The sequence below is a fragment of the Necator americanus genome, chromosome IV, assembly GCF_031761385.1.
Source record: "Necator americanus strain Aroian chromosome IV, whole genome shotgun sequence".
NCBI classification, from domain to species: domain Eukaryota; kingdom Metazoa; phylum Nematoda; class Chromadorea; order Rhabditida; family Ancylostomatidae; genus Necator; species Necator americanus.
This window is the reverse complement of record NC_087374.1, coordinates 31,791,825-31,810,674: the sequence shown is the minus strand read 5'-3', so window position 1 is coordinate 31,810,674 and position 18,850 is coordinate 31,791,825. Positions and strand designations below refer to the sequence as shown.

The 18,850-nt window shown below is 40.0% G+C and overlaps 6 protein-coding genes across 7 annotated transcripts; 4 read left to right on the top strand and 2 right to left on the bottom strand.

Moving 5' to 3' along the window:
- Nucleotides 1–1,190: 1,190 nt before the first annotated feature.
- Nucleotides 1,191–3,013, top strand: RB195_003397 (uncharacterized protein; the record flags this gene model as incomplete). The annotated part of the gene is made up of 7 exons (XM_013453786.2): nucleotides 1,191–1,306; nucleotides 1,369–1,510; nucleotides 2,031–2,090; nucleotides 2,144–2,263; nucleotides 2,329–2,432; nucleotides 2,489–2,549; nucleotides 2,636–3,013. The coding sequence occupies 7 exons, from the start codon at nucleotides 1,191–1,193 to the stop codon at nucleotides 3,011–3,013; spliced, it is 981 nt and encodes a 326-aa protein (XP_013309240.2).
- Nucleotides 3,014–3,833: 820 nt separating this feature from the next.
- RB195_003396 (uncharacterized protein) lies at nucleotides 3,834–7,246 on the bottom strand (the record flags this gene model as incomplete). The annotated part of the gene is made up of 13 exons (XM_013453787.2): nucleotides 3,834–3,961; nucleotides 4,256–4,358; nucleotides 4,458–4,619; nucleotides 4,720–4,816; nucleotides 4,992–5,078; nucleotides 5,143–5,196; nucleotides 5,263–5,376; nucleotides 5,803–5,875; nucleotides 5,950–6,025; nucleotides 6,088–6,264; nucleotides 6,363–6,478; nucleotides 6,739–6,824; nucleotides 7,161–7,246. The coding sequence occupies 13 exons, from the start codon at nucleotides 7,244–7,246 to the stop codon at nucleotides 3,834–3,836; spliced, it is 1,359 nt and encodes a 452-aa protein (XP_013309241.2).
- Nucleotides 7,247–9,280: 2,034 nt separating this feature from the next.
- On the top strand, nucleotides 9,281–10,168 carry RB195_003395 (uncharacterized protein; the record flags this gene model as incomplete). The annotated part of the gene is made up of 1 exon (XM_064201034.1): nucleotides 9,281–10,168. One exon carries the CDS (start codon nucleotides 9,281–9,283, stop codon nucleotides 10,166–10,168), a length of 888 nt encoding a protein of 295 aa, XP_064056915.1.
- A 1,028-nt stretch (nucleotides 10,169–11,196) lies between these two features.
- Nucleotides 11,197–11,583, top strand: RB195_003394 (uncharacterized protein; the record flags this gene model as incomplete). The annotated part of the gene is made up of 1 exon (XM_064201033.1): nucleotides 11,197–11,583. One exon carries the CDS (start codon nucleotides 11,197–11,199, stop codon nucleotides 11,581–11,583), a length of 387 nt encoding a protein of 128 aa, XP_064056914.1.
- Nucleotides 11,584–11,755: 172 nt separating this feature from the next.
- RB195_003393 (uncharacterized protein) lies at nucleotides 11,756–12,255 on the top strand (the record flags this gene model as incomplete). Its single annotated transcript, XM_064201032.1, has 2 exons — nucleotides 11,756–11,860; nucleotides 12,022–12,255. 2 exons carry the CDS (start codon nucleotides 11,756–11,758, stop codon nucleotides 12,253–12,255), a joined length of 339 nt encoding a protein of 112 aa, XP_064056913.1.
- Nucleotides 12,256–13,825: 1,570 nt separating this feature from the next.
- RB195_003392 (uncharacterized protein) lies at nucleotides 13,826–17,342 on the bottom strand (the record flags this gene model as incomplete). 2 transcript variants are annotated; one of them, XM_064201031.1, is made up of 10 exons in its annotated part: nucleotides 13,826–14,026; nucleotides 14,082–14,217; nucleotides 14,478–14,649; nucleotides 14,708–14,896; nucleotides 14,965–15,094; nucleotides 15,358–15,463; nucleotides 15,570–15,666; nucleotides 15,761–15,948; nucleotides 16,488–16,657; nucleotides 17,340–17,342. In XM_064201031.1, 10 exons carry the CDS (start codon nucleotides 17,340–17,342, stop codon nucleotides 13,826–13,828), a joined length of 1,392 nt encoding a protein of 463 aa, XP_064056911.1. The 2 variants fall into 2 exon arrangements, with proteins under 2 accessions (XP_064056911.1, XP_064056912.1); XM_064201030.1 differs by lacking the exon at nucleotides 17,340–17,342.
- Between the last annotated feature and the right edge of the window lie 1,508 nt (nucleotides 17,343–18,850).

The window sequence follows — 18,850 nt, the reverse complement described above, 5'->3', positions numbered from 1 at the left end:
AAATCAAAAGAAGTCGATTTTATTTTTCCCCACAAGTATGGTATAATTGTACTGTGAACAAAGGGCATCGAGCAGGTATAACAGTTTACTCTTTTAGTATTCATGTTTCCATGAGTCATAGGAATTCTCTGCGATCCATATTTCGTTCAAGTTCACCAGTTCACACTCTAGGAATGTGTTGGAATTTGTCATTTTCTTTGTGCTAAGAACAAATGTTAGTCCTCTTTCTGGATTTTTAGAACCGATTACACATCATTCACGGTTTCCATTAAAACAAACTTTACTATCAGTGTTGACAACTTATAACTTTTTGCAAATATGAGTAGTGTTTTGTTCCGCATCGATTTTCAGTGTGTTGATTTCAATGAGACATCAATAAGATATTGCATCTCCTTCAATGACATTCACTTCATCTTCACCTCCTCTTCTTTTAATTGTCCTTCACTTCCGAGCTCCATACTCATTTCGTAGGGACTCTTACTTTTCAAGAGCTTAATAAGTAACTACTAACTGACCTCCCAAGACCGAAATTTGCCAAATTCGTTATTTTGGGATGCTCTGTTAGACATAGTTCATAAAGTTAGAAGTAATGTAGGCATCTAGTTCCAGCCCCCAGCATTGGAATCCTTGGAATCCCCACATATGCATCCATACTGATAATTGTACGAGGATCCTCCACATATCTGCTGGAAAGGGAGATTTCGGAACAGTGCCCTGGAGAACAGAACGAGCTCAACTGAGAAAACAATTCACGACCGCGCCACTTTTGCTGTCTAGAGCGCGGAAACAAGCCACATTTAAATGTTTGGTAATTTTTCGTTGCAGTAGGAATAAGCATCATCGCTTTGTTCTATTGTAGGTGTAATTAGTTTGTAATTTCATTTTGTTGTGATTTTGAAGGGGATTTACCCATTATTCAAAGAAATGCTTCAAAACTGCCGAAGAAAGGCTGTGGCGCGTTCTGCCTTACCACTCGAGAACCCCCCGTAAATCTTGGTCTCTAAGGGACATAATCGGGGAAAAATGTAGTTGGGGAGGGTGCTACTCAACCGCAATCGATTTATTCACTTCTCCCTCCTTTTCTGCATCTTTTTGGATTCTCACATTCATCTCGCTGTTTTGTTTCACACACTGATTAACATTGATTAGAACAGCATTTTCAGTCGTTGCATAACGCACCTAAAGCATCCATGGAACCTGGTGCTCGGTGGAATCCTGCAAAGTATGAAATCGATGACTTCGATTTTCAAGAATTAACTGAAATGTTTTCCGAGTTACGTACTGGCTGCGGTTCTAATTTCAATACGTAGGTTTCACTTTTAATACTAAATTGTGAGTCCTTTTTACACTTGTGGGTAATTTTTTCAGCTATTTTGCCTTGCTAAGGAAGTTTGTGATGCTATCGTATACAAGTTGTGAACTAGATATTCAAGTTAGGAAGTTCATCCCTGCTGAATTAACATCAGTTCATGAAAGGTTCGTCTACAGGATCATCCAAATTTGTGACCTGGTTAGTCTGTTTTGACCAGTAAGACATGTGTGACAACCCATAATAATGTGATAGTCATCGGAATCATCTTCTGGCTTGTTCGTTTCGTTTTTTTTTTTAAATTGATTCTAGTAGAACTTTACTGCTTTGTGGCAGAAAAAGTGCTCATCATAGATGCGATAATCTGAACCGGTGCTCCGACCCCCTTAACTTTTTCGAAGGGACTTCCTGCATTTTTGGACGGTTTGCGAAAAGACCCCTTCACTTTTGGAGGTTGGCGAATTGATCCTTATCCTGAAGCTGAACTCCTTGAGGTAACCCTCTTCACCTGAGGATTGTCCGGCTCTTGCCCATCGCATTCATGGTGCTCATTCGTTCACGGTCACGTTAATCAGCTTGATATTCATAACTTCAGTACATGGATTTATTTTGAGGAACGCCCAAATTGTCTAAATCATGATTAAAGTTTTATTCTACGCGCACAAAATGCACATAATTACAACTTTTAACATGGAAAACTCTTAAATTCTTTTCTCTTTAGCCCATAAAAACAAGGTCGCTTAGTGATATTTTGAACGGAAGCTTGGAGAGCAGCTCAAAGGTACTTAGTTCTCCTTTCCAATCAAAGTTGTAATCCTTACATTCTCGTTGTAGGATAAATACATTCTTCCTCATATTTCTTCTTTGAACGCATTGGCTATTTTGTGTAGTCTTGGGTACGGTTGGAAAGCTCCCGATCGGCGGTTTGGGGAGCTTATTGCAAGTGCTGTTCATGTACGTTGCATATTTTTTACTTTGGATTAATTCGTTCCGTCGAATCGCTTTTTCTTTTTTTTTAGACGATGCTCCTGGATCGGATCGATGCTGCATTACACGTGAGGAACGTCCCAGTAGTCAATGAAATTGGGGTACGCCTAGATTTCCAATGTCCTTCTGCGAATAGGTATGTTATTATTAGTGTATTCGGTCGTTTCAAAGAAATTTAGTGTCGCATTTTAGGGAACAATCTGGAGAAACTGGGTGCGTTTTGACAGCAAGTGACTTTTTAAAGTCATTTTCAGTACGTTTGTGCTTTTAAATACTTATTTATAGTACTCCGCGAAAAGTATAGAAGCGTTAATTATTCGTATCAAAGTTGTTATTTAGAATAAAAGTCATTGGCTCGCAGCCGAGACTACGAATTTATTCAAAATGCGATGCCACTCGAATTTCTACTCGAAACTGAAGACTTTCGTCCCCGAAGAGGAGTGGGATACCGCGCTGGAAGAATCCACCATGAACGCTCCTATTCTAGAACAAGAACCTGGTGGATCCGCTGATGGAAAGACAGCTCCACAAGATCCAGTAATTGTTCAGGAGGATCAAGAAGATGTCGAAAAACATGAGGAGCCTAAGAAGAAAGGGAAGGGAGTGAAACGTTCGAACTCGAAAACATGTTCAACCGCAAAGAAAAAACCTCGTAAGAAGCTACCTAACAATGTTGATGTGAATTTAGCGAATGAACCGAAAAATTCGGCCAGCTGAGTAGATACAGTTTCATTCCTAGTCCCTTATCACTTTGAGTACTTTTTACGTTACAGTTGTACCTTGATACAGTTCTGCACTGAATATATGAAGCGTTCATGTGTCTTTCTAACCATATTCTTACCTACTTTCCTTTTATTAGTGCTATATTGAGAGAGTTATTTCATTTTTTCATCCACGTTTGGAAAATCTACTAATTTCCTCACCTCGATTCCCATATTGTGCTTCTCATTGAATTTTTTAAAAAGGAACTTTCTATTTCAATGTTTATTTCTACTTTTTTGATTTGTGATTCTATGGTGTAGTTTGCGTCAGCAGAGAAATCGTTTTATTATTTTGCCGCAAGATCACAATTCTTTATATAAGGAACGACTAGGACAGGATCGATTCGTTCACTAATTCAAGTTAAGTAAGCAGTCCTCATAATATAAGTAGCGCACAATATGCAATGTTTTCACATTTCATTTATTTAAATCATTCGTAATCCAAACGTATCTATAAACTAAACGCTATCGAAGAAATTGTAGAGTTAAAATCCTATTCTTCTCAAATGGTTACCGTAGTATGTGGTAACTGGAATGGCTTGTAATCACCTACTATTTTCTATACACATGATCACTCTGGGCCAGAAAACAATAATGAAGATGATAACAACATAAATGAAATCACAGATAGAAAATTTCTATAGACAAATATTGTTCGCCGAACAATACACATCAAAGCAAGAACGAATCTACAAACTAGAAATGGAAGCAGTGCGGGCACAACCTTGGGATACTCATCCTTAGGTAGAAAATAATGCTCCTTAGTCAGCGATCGTTTATTCCCTTACGTTAATCACAATCTGTTTGTGCTTCGGATCATCGAATCGGTCCATTGTTTGGACAGAATTCAACATCAGGAATCCGAAAATGAAGCCGCCGACAAGGATGAGAATGCTGACGATCGCTGCAATAATACGATATTAGAGCAAGAACAAAAAAAAAGAAAGGCCAAAGTATTATTTGAAATCAGCTGTCAAAAGTTCTAGAGCACGGATGCTAGAAGTGAATACTGACCACAGCCTCTATCTGTTATTTCAAAAATCACTTTTACAAACAATTGATTCGAATAAGTTGGTTATTCAAACAAGAGGTTTCCAAGTTGCAGTCAGTTACTGCATTCGCGCAATTAAGGGCCATTAACTAACTCACAACCACCCACTGTTACAGAAATCAAATATAAGTGCAAAGATACACTTACCCATCCATGATCCGACTGAAAACGTTCCGACACAGTCCTCAACTTGCCTAGTAAAGTACATTTGTTTTGTCTTCATATCCGGAAAAACGCCATAGGTTTGAACCTGAGATGAAACAAATGTTGGACGCAAAACACAACAAAACAATGTACGAAGACAGCAAATACACTGTCTAAACATGCGAAAAATTGTGCCTGGTCTCACCTCAGTATTGTAAAGTGAAATCCCGATGAGAACGCCATCCTGATCAGTTTTGAAAAATGCTGCCTGTGAATCACTGCAACCGAGCGCATGTCCAGTCACACTGTTGAATCCTACGTTGTTCACAGATCTTTGCGAAATGGGAGTGCTCTGAGCTTTCGCTGCCTATGAGAAAGAGAAGTTGAGAGAAGAAAAGAAAGAAAGGAAATTTTATCGGAGAGAGATTAGTTGTATAGGTACAGAAATCTGTGAGAAATAAACGCACCCCGCTTAAGAAAGTTGGGCTTATTCCCTCAACAGCGACTTCGTTCGCGGTGACATCAGCAAGTCCCCAGTATCCTCCTGCTCCAATGAAAGTGAGTCTGAGAATTAGAAACTATGACAAAAATAGCTTGCAATTTTGATGAAACATTTGTGGTTTTAAACATCAGTGTATGGAAGAATGACAGTACACATATAGAAAAACAACAGACAGAGGCATTTGATCAAATAAGTTGCTATTAATCTCAGGAAACAAACATGATTTGGATAACTCACGTGAACATTATCGGGCTTCCTCCACGCACTTTGACTCGTTGAGATGAGTCGGCCACATCACCTTTCAGGTTCATTCGTACAACAAATCTACATGTATTCTATATGCATGCTCCATTTACTCTATTTATCTACGAGGGAAAAGTCTACTTACGAGTAGGTTCCATTGGTCGCGTTGTTGCATTTGACGTCTCCATCTGCATAGCTCCTAAATTTCAGAAAAAAAACAGTGAAGAGAAGAAGTTGCGTAGAAGATAGGAAGCCAAACAATTACCATGCAGTGGTGTTCGTAAACGAACGAATCGGTATCGTTGCGAAAGTTTTCTTGCTATTCTGTACAACTATGTTGACACCTTCGAGATAAAGCATGCACGAACCCAATATAGGCCTAAAACAAGTACTTGAGTCATTATGAATAGAAAGATAATTCTGCATAAACGAATAAACGTCCTTCTGCAAAATCCAGAAATAGTAGATTAAGCTTTGTTCAAAAAGGTTTGGTTTGAAACATAAGGAATGATGCTAGTGTCTACCTTAATCATGTAAAGAAAACGGCAATAAAATTAAAAGGGTACTGAACATTTAAATTTTGATAAAGGTCCTGATAAGGATAGAATGCACTGCGCTGATCAATCTCTATGGGGAAACACGTACGCGTTCGACTTGAATTCAGAATCCCCGATCATCTTAGCGACTGCGACCACAGTTTCCAACGCTCATTTTTTATATTGAACTATCTGGACCAGTTAAACAAAACCCAAAAACAAAGAATGTGTAGTGCATCCATAATTTTCCAACACTAAAAACAACTTACGTTCCAGGCTTTACATCGGGATATTGTGATCTGTTGTATGGTGGCAAACTCATAGGCATGCTGATCTCGGGTCCTCAAAAATTGCCATGAATAATAGGTAATAAATTAAAGAGCAATTTTATGTTTCGAAGTGATATATTAATTTACCTCCTGCTCCAGATGGAGGCCCTGATGGATTAGCGTCGTTTTCCATTTCGGATGTCGCGACACGCTTCACTCGCGCCTAAAGCTGGATATTCATGTCCAACCGAACAAAAATAAAAGGCATCTATTAGCAGAAGGTACCAGATCGCCGTAAACAGCTTCGGTTGCAGTAATAATAGCGGTAAATTTTCCCCCTAATTGGGGCAAGATATCCTCAGTCAGTGACTGCATGCTGTTCCAATCTTCACCGACCAGAATATAAGAATGAGCACCAGGAACAAAATTGTCCTTGCTTGTTAAAATCACAGCATCAGGAGCCTGTCAAAAAATTCAAGTTATCGTCATCTAATACCGACAAAAAAAGAATCCTTGCTTAGTAACTAAACTCTTAACAAATATTAAAAGCTTGAACTCACATGAATACTACGTGGGATGTACCTGCTAGCTTTATACGACGCAGACTTGACGGTGGCAGGTAGCCCAGTCATTTCCTTGTTATCTGAATAGGCATGCGCCTCTCTTGAAAACTGACCTGAATAATGGATAATCATTGTTAACAGAGAAATTGCTCAAAGAAAGCGTTTCCGATTAAAAAAAAAGACCAAACAGCAGCTTTGATATCAACATGATGAGTAATTGCTAACGTCTACATAATATTTTTTAGATCCGAAATGAAACTGTGACTAACAAAGAAATCGTTAGAAAATGTCGAGACAAGAATAACGAAAACTTCGAAATAAAAGCAAAGAAAAGATAAACATAAAAAAAAGAGAAGAAGAAAGAAAACCAAACCTAGAGTAAAATCCGGATTGACAATAAAAACGACAGGTGATTCACTTGAGGACGTTGCTAAGTTCTCTATGCTTGGATAATCCTTTCTGAAGTGAATAACAAAAATATAAGCCTAATATGAAACTTTATCAAATTTGATGAAATACAGACTACTGCAATAAGCCAAAAAAAAATGAAACATTATTTCTAGATTTGAAAATTTAAAGATTTCTGGAATGAATAAGATTTTTCCTTACAAAAGTTTTGAACACAGTATCATCAAATGTAAGGTTATATGAAGATAGAAATATTAGTCTAGTGCTCCTTTCTAGAAATTCCTAATTATTCTCTTCTGATAAATGCTTTAGAAAGTAGAAAAATGCTGAACTGAAATACTTTGTAATGGAAGAAATAGTAAAACTATCGCCGAATTCTTCACTCACTTGATTTCTCTGTCGTTTGAAAAAACAACAGCATCGTAAGCCGTAACCGTTGATACGGTCATTAAGACCGCTATGAGCACCCGCATACTGAAATAACTGAGATGTTCCTGGAATTCCCTAGCGCAATACGATGCGGATAGAAAATAAGCGGGAAAAACTCTCTTTCTGAAATGAATGCAAATGTTTTCAAATCGACAGCATTGAAAAGAAAATGATACGAACGGATGTTTCGTTATAACCACTGAATAAATATTGAATGAAATCCTCCGTTCACGAAAACATGAACGAGATCCAAAGCAGTTTCAACGAGGAGAAGCTTTTAAAATAGAGAATGTATGTGTTCAGACGTAACAATATAACGATTTACAGTAAGGAAAAAATGATCGCAACAAACCAAAACGAGGTAAAAGACCAAAGAATGATCAATAACCCGTTGAATACCTCCCGTATCCGGAAGGCTCCGCCCACAACGACCGACCGGCGAAAGATCGATCTGCGCGCGTCGGGACCGATTGCATGAAGAGACGGAAAAGATGCAAATATTCATGGTTGGCGAAGGATTGAGCGAGCATAGCGAGCGCCTACATTCGAGGGATCTTTCCTACGTAGGAATAACGAAACTGAGGAGAGGGGCCGACATGATTTTGTCCGAGTTTTTACAGGATTCGAATCTTTGAAGCAAAGATTTTTTGGAAATAGTAGGAACTTTCAAATTAAGGGAAAAATTGCGTGAAACTTCGTTTTCATGGAAAAGAGGTTGGGAGGAAAGGAACGGGAATGGTGACGAGATTTCGGTGGCAGGAAAAATCCAGTGATGAGCGATGAAAAACCATGAACTAGAGAGAAATCAGCAACAATCGATAATCCATAGTTCAGTTCACTTTGATTTTCACTTTGCGCTCCGTTTACTTATAACATTACTCTGGTGATGACTTGAATAGTAGAGTATCTACTGTGCACCGACAATCCATAGAAATACCCTTCCAAAAATCCTACAAATTTTCGACGTTTCCTGGTTAGAACTATTATGAGAATAATAACCGTCGCTCACGTGCCAATAAACATAGGAACAACGTTGATTTATAGGTATTTTTCTGGATACACAGTCCATGAAAGAGTTTTGACCTCTTCTACAACAGCGTATAAGCTATTACATACAATGCAGCACTGCGTATGGACGACTCCAAGCCTCAGTAAGGAAATAAGCGAAATTGAGTCGAATCCTAACGACGGTGATGCTCTGTGCGCCTCCACTCGTGGTCCCATCGCTTGTTTTGTTCAAAGTGTGGTGGTGCCAACGAGGGTCCCATCTCGATCCCCACCGCACCGCGTCGAACGCAGCCGCTTACGCGACTGCACCGAGCTGAAAGTAATTTTATTAGGACTATAATAAGTTGAAAAAAAACAGAGAAGGCAAAGAAAATAGGAGGACGAAAAAAATAGGTGATGGAGAAAAATGGACCACGACAAAGTTTTCGTAGAAGGAATAAACTGATACTAACATAAGCACGTACTAGCGGGGACTTTTCGCTGGATTCCCAAGTGTAGAAAATAAAAAAGAAAGAAAGGTTGGAGAAAAAATGATCAAGGAAGGGCGTTTCTCACGCCGTTTTTCGGGACGATTAGGAGAATTGAGAGCCGCGCTATGGAGCACATGCTTGTGATCTACTCTCCGAGCTCTATCTCGTCCTCCATATTTCCATCCCAATTTCGTAGTATGCTGCGTTATAGCCAACGATCTAATTGCTTTGTGTTTATGGTTCGCGTCTTTCTGTACCATAGAACGGATTTTTAGACCCTATACAATTACAAAACTCTTACTTTTGACAACTGAAGAATCGATGGTTGTTTTATCCTCTTTCTCAGCATTTCCGCGGTTTCTTGCTGATCTTCTGCTTTAGTAATGATAATATTATTATTATTACTATTGGGACCGCGTATACGAGCCTGATTGCTACCTGCACGTGTTGGTCCTGCTTTAACTAAAAGCAATGAGGCGTTCGAGTGTAAGCATTGGGAACGTACGAGCTATATAACCTTCCCATACATTGCAAAAAGGTGCTGTCGTCCAGCACACCGCCAAAGCCCATAACCTGAAAGGTCAACTGCGTGAAGGGAGCATGGAATCTTTGGCAACAACCATTCGTTTCGTCACGTTGAACTGCCGAGCACTATCGAGTGAACTCCAACAAGCCGTTCTATCCAGACTTCTACAATATCTCTGTGTGCCTTTTGCTGCACTGCAGGAAACACGCATGAGAGATAGGCCCGTCATCAGCATCGAAAATTACACCATATACTGCGGCGATGCCTATGAAAACAAAGTAGGTGGCTGCGCGATAGCTGTGAGGAACAATTACAAGAACCTGGTGGAAGAAATTGGCTCAACGTCGTCTAGATGCGTCTTTCTACGACTGCGGGATCGCAGAGGACGTAAACTCTGTATCGTAAGTGCTCACGCACCTACGGAAACCGCTGAGGACAACAGTAAGGAAGCCTTCTATGATGAACTCAATGCGTTGATGTCTAAAATATCAAGCCAGCAGGTGGTCATTGTCGGAATCGACGCAAATGCGAAGATGGGAGTCGAACAGCAATCCGATGTGCTAGGAAAATGGTATTATGCAGCGGAGCGTACGTCGGACAACGGTGACCGTGTGGTCGACTTGTGCGAACAGACAGGCCTCACCGTCGCTTCCACGTTTAAGAGGAATCATCGACGCCATCAACTGATGTGGCAAGGGTCAGCCGTTTTAACGCCTGAAGAGCAGCGCAAGCGGAAGACTCTTAAGCTTCAGCTCGACTACGTTCTGGCGAGGAACATTCCTCAGTCATCAGATATCCGAAAATCTAGAGCTGTTTGGGACGTCGCGTTCGACTCTGACCACCGTCCAGTCCTCCTCAGCTTCAAGATACGGTTCCACAAGAGAAACCGAGGCGTTTCTCTTCAACCGAAAATCGACATGACAGATCTGAAAGACGATGAATGCAGAACAAAATTCCTCTAACGTGTGTCTATTCATGTTGGAGTACGGACCAGGAAGAAGCTTAGCGATGCGGATTCCTTCACAAAGTGCATTCAGGACAATGCAAGGGAAACGCTCCCGGTTCTATTGCCGCGGAAGAAGTTTGCCTTTGCATCTGCGGAAACAAAATCCACGTACAATTCTGTATGTGTGCTGGTGACTTCAACCAGGAAAAGCGTCTTAGAAGGAAGCTGCGTCGTCAACTGCAACAAGACCGCGATAACGAGTGGACGTCAAGAGCGATGGAGTTTGAGAAGGCGTGGAGGACAGGAACCCGCGGAAAGCCTATGCTCTACTAAAACAGTGTAGCAGCAAAATGAAAAGATGTTCCCCCTGTCTTCAACATAGTCAATGGAGTAGCTGTCGGTGAAGCAACCCTTCCAATTTGGAAGGAACACTTCAAGATCTTGCTGAACCGGCTATCAGCTCCTGAACTCGAACACGTTCATAGACCGACATATGCGGTTAACGAGGAGCCACCGACCGAGTCGGAGGTCCTGGTCTGTATTCAAAAAATGAAAAATGGAAAATCTGGTGGAGACGACGGGATTAGCGCAGAAATGCTAAAATATCTTCCTCCGTCTGGGATTCGTGAAATGACAAGATCATCCGTTCAATATGGATAGGCGAAAGGATACCTGATTCGTTGAGACACGCTATCATAATTCCCCTCCACGAGAAGTTATCCGTCACAGACCCCAGGAATTATCGAGGAATCTCTTTGCTGCGTGTTATGTACAAGGTATTGGAGCGCATTATCCTGGATCGACTCATTAAACATCGCGAAAAAACAACGCGTGACGAGCAAGCTGGCTTTCGTCCTAGCCAATCTACGATTGACCAGGTGTTCATCGTCAGGAGAGTGATCGAAATCTGGCAGCGGTATTCGAAGCCAACGTAACTAGCGTTTCTGGACTTTGAATCCGCGTTCGACTCTCCTCACCGAGGCCGTCTTCTCAACGCGCTCCGCGCCGACTGAGTACGGAAAGTTCGTTCGCTTGCTTGATGACATGAATCAACGAACAACTGCTGCAGTTCGAACACCAGCGGGATGTACAACACCGTTTGAAGTGGTAATTGGAGTTATACAAGGGGCTGTGGCAGGACCATTCCTGTTCAGTTTCGCAATCGACGACATTATGCGAAGAACAGTCGACCAGTGTTCTGCCGACAATGTCTTAGACCCATCAGGGTGGCCCTTGACTGACCTCGAGTACGCCGACGATGTTGTTATATTCGCGGAAAGCAGTACGAAACTTCAACATGTTGTCAACCTTGTATCGAAGCTGGCTGGATCCTATGGACTACGTCTACGCCCTGACAAATGCAAGCAGATGTGGATCTCTTCGAGACCTCGAAATCAGGGTGAAAGAACAACCGATATAACTCGTCGATGAGTTCTGTTACCTGGGCTCTACGCTGAAGAACAACGGCAGCTACGAGAGAGATGTTCAGCAAAGATGCGCTAAGGCCACTTCTGCATTTAACTGCTTAACGAAATGATTGTCGACCCCCATCACCAACGAAGTCAAGCTGCGAGTCTACCTATCCGCAATTCACCCCATCATGATGTACGGCTCGGACACTTGGGAAGCACCACCAACGGTTATGGAGAGGTTTGACTGCACGGAACGAAAGCTGCTTAGATGGCTACTTGGCTACTTTTGGCCTAAGGTATGCCACAATGAAGATCTTTACGCAGAAATTGATGTGGTATACCGGCGGATGACACCTGGAAGACATCATCATCTTGCACCACCATCGAAGTGGCTAAAGTAAATCGTCTTCGCTTCCTTGGTCATGTATTTAGGAGAACGGCAGATCGCCTTGTTCAGCGATTTCTGAGGAGTTCGTCAGGTTCGAGCTGGAAGATGCCACCTGGCCGAAAACGGAAGTTCTGGAATGAGGTGGTGAAAGAGGACCTGACGACACTTGGCGTGGATAGGCACTTCAGACGAGACGTAAGGTTTCGCAGATTATGGAATAGCGACGAATGGATTGATTCTGTGCAAGCTCTCGCAGAAGATCGAGAAGTTTGGGCAGAGCTGTTCTCGAGGACGGCTCGGTGAAGATGCGGGTAATCGCGTCAAGCGATGACATCAACCCGTCGATTAAGTCAAGTAAGTCATTATTACTTATTATTATTACTATTATTATGGGGTGGGTGTGGCGCAGTTGGTTAGAGGTGCACTTTAGCCGCACGTTCGATTGTTCGAAGTCGCCGTAGTGCTCACCAAGACTTTCATCTCTCCGTGTTCGATAATTTGGTACCAGACGTGTCTCGGAGGACAAAAACACTGTGTTGAAACATCGGCTAGCCCTCTCAAGTCAATGTTCGGGCCAGTTACAGGTCCGTAAACCTCAAACGATTTCTGGGGGCGCATCTCAGGCGAATTGATTAACGTCAAACAGTTTTAATTATAATAATCAAGAATAGTAGGATCCGATGTTGTCGTGAAACCGATTATTTAAAAATTTCCGATTCCCGATTTTTTGAGGTTATTATTATAGAACTTCATGTTTTTCCTCTTTGTGTGGTTACTTCCATTTCTGGAAGTTTCGAATTTCTGGAACTCGTAACTAATTGATGGCCTTACTTTCATTGACGAACAATTAAAATTGTACGAAACAATTATTTATTCGTGACGTCTTGTACTTTGAGCGAACACCTGCGATAGAACCTGGTTTTATCGGAGGAACGAACTTTTTTTACAACAATGTTCGAAAATACGTTCAGAATTTGACAAAGGAATGCAAAGTGGACTGAGAATTGAGGAGGGAGGCGAGAGACACAGTGAAACCGGATGGATAGTAAAGAAGGATGAGGAGAAAAACGAAAACAAAGTTCATACACACATAAACATTTGAAAGACAAATCACAGAAAATACGGAAATTTGAGAAGGTGAATAATAGGATGAGTCAGAGATTCCAAGAACGAAATTCAGGAAAAAAAATGATGAGATGAAATATGATCCAGACGTCATCAAAATAAAAGATAATAAATAAGGGCAGCATGCAACATAAGAAAAAAATGCCACATAATAAAGTGACTTTAATAAAAACAAGAAAATACTAGAAACAAAGGTATCTCGTTTTAAATTTCAGCAATAATCATCTTCTACAGTGCCGCACAATTCTGAAAAAAAGTGAAAAAAAAACAAAAAAATACTCTAGTTAAAAAGTACAGTTGTTGATCAAAGAAAATGTGTTGCATAATATATTTTATACATTCAGCTATACATTAGTATGCAAACGATTTTCCTATGAATAGACTTCGGTGTTTTTGCTTTCAACTTTATGAGAATCGGTTTTCTTTCTGTGAGAACTGATCCCACTCTCATCAAAAAAATCTGGACAGCAAGGCTAGTTTGTTTACTTTGAACAAATTCTTCGCATTTTTTTTTCTAGTGGCTACAGTAATCTGTAGAAGGTGCGATTGATCACTTTTGCTTTGCTTCGCCTAATGAATTAGTTAAGTATGAATTTGTCAAAGGAATGATGCAAATGCGAAAAATATGGCCTTGGGGATCACTTCTCGCGCCTGACTGGAAGAGCACTGTTAGAGTCTAGTGCAGAAGTAAAAAAAGGCAAGATTCCATCCTTCTGAGCGTGAGTGGAGAACGAAATGGTACCCTTTTTTAGACGCTGTTCGTTTCACTGATTTTGTCCTTTGGATCCAGTTGTTCCACCGGCGAAACGACGTCATCAGATGTGTTCGTTCTTCGGACAACTATCACAAAAGTGGTTGTACCGACGAGAAGACTAATCGACAATACAATAGTCCACGTGGTTACTGACATGTACGGGGAGAGGAATAGTACGATGCAGGATGAGATGCACTGAAATCCACTGTATTCATGGATGGGTGTGAGGAGATAAATGTTTGAGGCTAACCTGATGGATTCTAGTGAGTGAGAATACCTCCATTCGATGTTGAGGAACCGCTTTCTGGCAGATCACCGCCCGTGCCATGGTTAGCGTGAAGTCGGCAAGGCCCATGAGGTAGCCAAATGCACAAGCCAAGGATCGGCTGCAATTTTACATAATATAACAATAGTAAGTAAATAAGGATATAAAACAAATAAAATACATAAATAAATAAAATAAATAGATAATAGTATAATAGTGTAGCATAACGAACGAATATAATATCTAATATATAATAATATATAGTATTATAATATATATATTTCAAATAAATAAATAAATAAATATATATATATTGGCATGTGGCCAATTTAAAAATTCACCGTCAAGAAATTGAGAAAAAAGTTGTTGAAGCGTTCATACCTCGGCGTAAACCATAACGCATCTTCACCCGTAGGCTCCATTGTTGCTCGCTCTGGTACAGACAATTGGAACAGAACCAATGCTGCGACTACGGTAACGAAATGCAGGACAATGGTGACGATAAGCTTATAGGAATGACAGCGTTTGATGAGTGGACGAACGAAAACTCCACCTTAAACGCTAACGGTTAAAGTAGAAATATTTTCGAATGCATATACCGTAGAACATACCAGAAAATTCCGCTAAACCAGCAAAAACACTGTAAAGAGCGACGATATAGACATCTTGAGCTAGAGACGAGGTGAACGACAGAGTTGTTGGATAGATTCCAAGAAAGAAGGAGACAAGAAAACCCATATAGAGAAATGTGAAAGTGAGCAGGATCATATTCGGATGAATCGACGTCTTTGCGAGATTCTCTGAATATTTCTTGTTGAAGGAAATTCATCAAAAGTTGACCGATAATTGGCGGGAAATATAAACGCACCAAAATGTTTTCTGAAGTTCGGAATGATTCGAGGTGAGTTACTAGCGATACTATCGTATTGTTTTGTAGGTAACAGGGCGAATATCAAAATAGAAATAAGCGACAAACCGAAGAAAGTACCATAGATAGCCTGAAAAAGAGTTTTCCAAGAAACCGTACGTATTTTTTTCGTACTTTATTAAATGTCTGGATAGGCTTCCACAAAAAAAAAATGAAAGGAACCCCTCTATTTCCTCGAAGATAAAAAAATCAGGGATTTTAATGGGGATTAGTCCTGTTATTCGCCAAAAATCACCAAAAACGAACATGCACCTTATTTTCACCCAGCCATTCCATCCGCGATTAATCAATATTTCTTGGGGAACCCTTTTCGAGAAAAAAACATAATCGTACCTGAATATGATGCTCAGAAAATGTTCGAAAATGTGAGAACTTTTCCGAAGGATCAGCTGGTAGGACATTGAAAACAAGCAACAAAGCGATTCCTCCTACTAACATGCTGAAAAACATTGAAGCTGTGCAAACTCTTCTTGAAAATCTTTGAATTTTTTCCGAAAGGATAAAAATCGGCATTAATTAATTAATTAATCAGTTTTATTGATTACCTAGTATGCCCAACGGCAGTTTCGATGCCAGTATTCGACTCGACTGTACGTCTCGAGGAATGTTCTGCTAGATAAGCTCCTTCGCCATTATTATATACTAAAATACTTCGTCAACGAGATTCAAGGGACATTTTCAGATTTGTTTACGCTAATTGCAAAAAAAACAACAAAGAAGTGAAAAATCTACTCACACGAATAGGCTATACCCATCATAATTTGTGATCCATAGAAGTAGTAAGAATTGATGTAGAAAAAACCAAGATGATATACGGCAAAGAAAATCGTTGCCAACACCAAAATCCACTTCGAGGCCAGATAGTGTTGAAGTGATGCAGTGAACAGCGATGAGATTGCAAAAGCTGTGTAGTGAATCGCTTGCCTTAAATTAACTCCATTTATTGCTTACTTTATAACATTCTATATTTTTTTCCCGTATTATATTCATTATTCATAATTTACTACAGAATTTTGCAGTACGCTAACATGTAAAACGCTAGACTAGGTCTAATTTCACTGACCAATAAGGTGGCAGTATGTCCCGCCCCTTTCAGAATTCGTTGTTGCTTTCTGAACTTTCCTCATTATTTCGTAGTGAGGAGTAATGCTAAAAACTCCTCACTACGAAATAACCAATATTAATCCACTAATGAACTGTACACTAATGTGAAACAAAAAACATCGAAGCGCATTGAGAGATTACGGTCACTACTTGTTGTAATATAGCGATAGTTAGTGGTTATTATCCTTATGTTATTATCCTCCAATCCAAACGGTCGCTAAAAACTTATGTAAGCGTTTTAGCAGCATTAAGTAATTGACCAGTAGCGCTATGGCTAAACTCCTCCCACGCCCACATTTCTGTGCCTATTAGAGGAGAAGCAACAGTTGAAAATTCAATAAATCAATAATGCAACAAACCCATAATATCCAGCATATCCAGAGATTCGATTCGGTTCTTTCAAATGTACAGAATGTATTATCGATTCGCAAATGAACGATTGAGTATGGTAGCCGAGGTACATGAAAAGTGTGCCGAGCCCGAGCAGATAAACTGACAAGAGCTCATGACGTCGCGGGCTTAGTTGCATCTGAAAAAAGGTGATATTGGGGGCAGACGAAATTTCCTATGATCACATAAATTTCATTGTGTTAGGAAAAGGAAAAAGTTAGGGAATCATATAGCTCTGGGATCTTTCTGAAGTAAGACGTAAAGTTAGGATTAGGTCTCGCTGTAAATAACACTGTAAGAGTCTTTCGACGTCTCTAGACCATATTAAATAAAAACGTGTAACTCGTCCGAAAGATTTCTTCGTAAGAAAATTCAATTTCATACTGTATCAAAGGATAAGAATTCCATGGGACCTTCCCGTTCTTTACAGGATATACTTTTCACAGTTATCACTCAGCTAAGGTATCAGAAAAATAGAGAAGTAGAGAATAAAAAAGGAAGAGAAGAATGTTAAGTAAGAAGACCAATATGACAAGCGTGATGAGTGACGAAAACCCGTTCCAAAAAATGAGTGGAGTGAAAAATTGTAGGAAGCTCAGGCTCAAAAATTTCAATCTGTTTCATCCGAGTTCATGTGGCTTTCACCGAACTCTAAATAAAACTGGACAGAAACAATGCGAACCTATGTAGGCGCTTGGCAATAAAAATCACCGCCTAGATGGTTAGGCAGTTTTCTGGATGTATATAGTTCTTGGATGGTGCCAAGGTGTTCAAAGGATCATGAGATTAAATGAAACGAAGATCAGTAGTTCGTACCATACCATCTAAGATTAAAATAATTGAAGTATCGTAGTCTGGAAGGCAAACTTGGGCTTCGAATATGTCCGGAAGAACTCTAAATGAAGTATAGTAAGGAGTAGAATCCTATGTGGTGCCTTTTATTCGCGAAATTGAGACCACCGGTGATCGTAACTTCATTACGTATGAAACGTGAACGGCATGTTGTTATGTTGAGATTCCCTGCGCATTTCTTCTGTGTTTCGGGTCATTTCCTTTGGATTCGGCGAGCGATGGCGGCAAAGTGCAAAACATCCGGCACAAGTGCGCAACATATCACCGATCCGATTTTGCACGGCAGAATAATAACTGATTAATTTGTGGTTCAATACTTTCTTTTCTTTTCACCGTTTTCGTTAAACAACGCCTTCTTCAACCTCATATATCATCGTTTTTATGCGCTTTTTATCAACACCTATCGGCAAATGTCGGAAGAAATTCGCTGAAGTGCAACACGGGTTTCTGTTGAAGTCTTGAATTTTGCTCGTACTTTACGAGTGGAAGAATTATTTCCAGTGACTGATCGTTTACCGACGAAAGAATATCTGTTTCGAAAAAAAAAGTTTTAAAAAAAGTAACAGGAATGCAAACAAGTTCTTCGGTTTAAAATTGCCGTAGATCCAAGCAGGGCTAAAAAAAGAAAGGAAAGGAAACGGATGATAGCTTAAAGTAATGCAAATTGGAAGAAAACGAATGCAGAAAAAGAGATGTATTGAGAAAAGGAGAAAAGAAGGATTTCTGTTCGGAAATTCTACAAGATACAGTCTGATTGGTATTTTATTGGAGGAAAAGCTAATTTTGAAATATGATACACGCTAGCTGTGAGAAAAAACCTGATGTATATTCAAACAAACAAGGGCTGGACTTAAAATATGTTAGTTGACCGAAAATCTTGGACCAATTCTTCCTGCTGAAATCTGCAGAGAAATCCCTCAAAATTTGTGTACAAATCCGTAAGAATAAGAGAAAATATAAAATAGATAAGATAAAATCAGCTTGAATAGATTGTTGCCTTTCATTGAAACTATTATTTAATTGGTAACGATGTTTGAGACTTCTGAAATACTAAAGTGACGATTTCTTAGCCAGAACGTTCGGGAACTCACTCACCAAACGGGATATGTAGTCTAGGGGATATTTTATGAGTGAAAGGAAACGGTAGTTTAATGCCACGAAGCAGAAAAGGTCAAAATTAATAGTCTATGACATATTTGAGATGAAATACGATGAAGAAAACGTGTGTCAACTGTCGTGGAAACTTTTAAATCAGAGACTAAAAGTTTCTCGGTTTCAGGAGGAGGGAACAGTGAATTTCATTGATTGGAATTTGTACCAAAACACAACAAAAAAAAAAAGATTGGAGCAAGGACAACGTCTCCTGAACGATCCATGCCCACGAACCCTCCCGGGTGCTACCACACCATCATTGCTGCTCATGAATTTGAGAAGAGGACGCGTATACAGTAGCCACAGTAATTCTACGCCAGAAAACGAA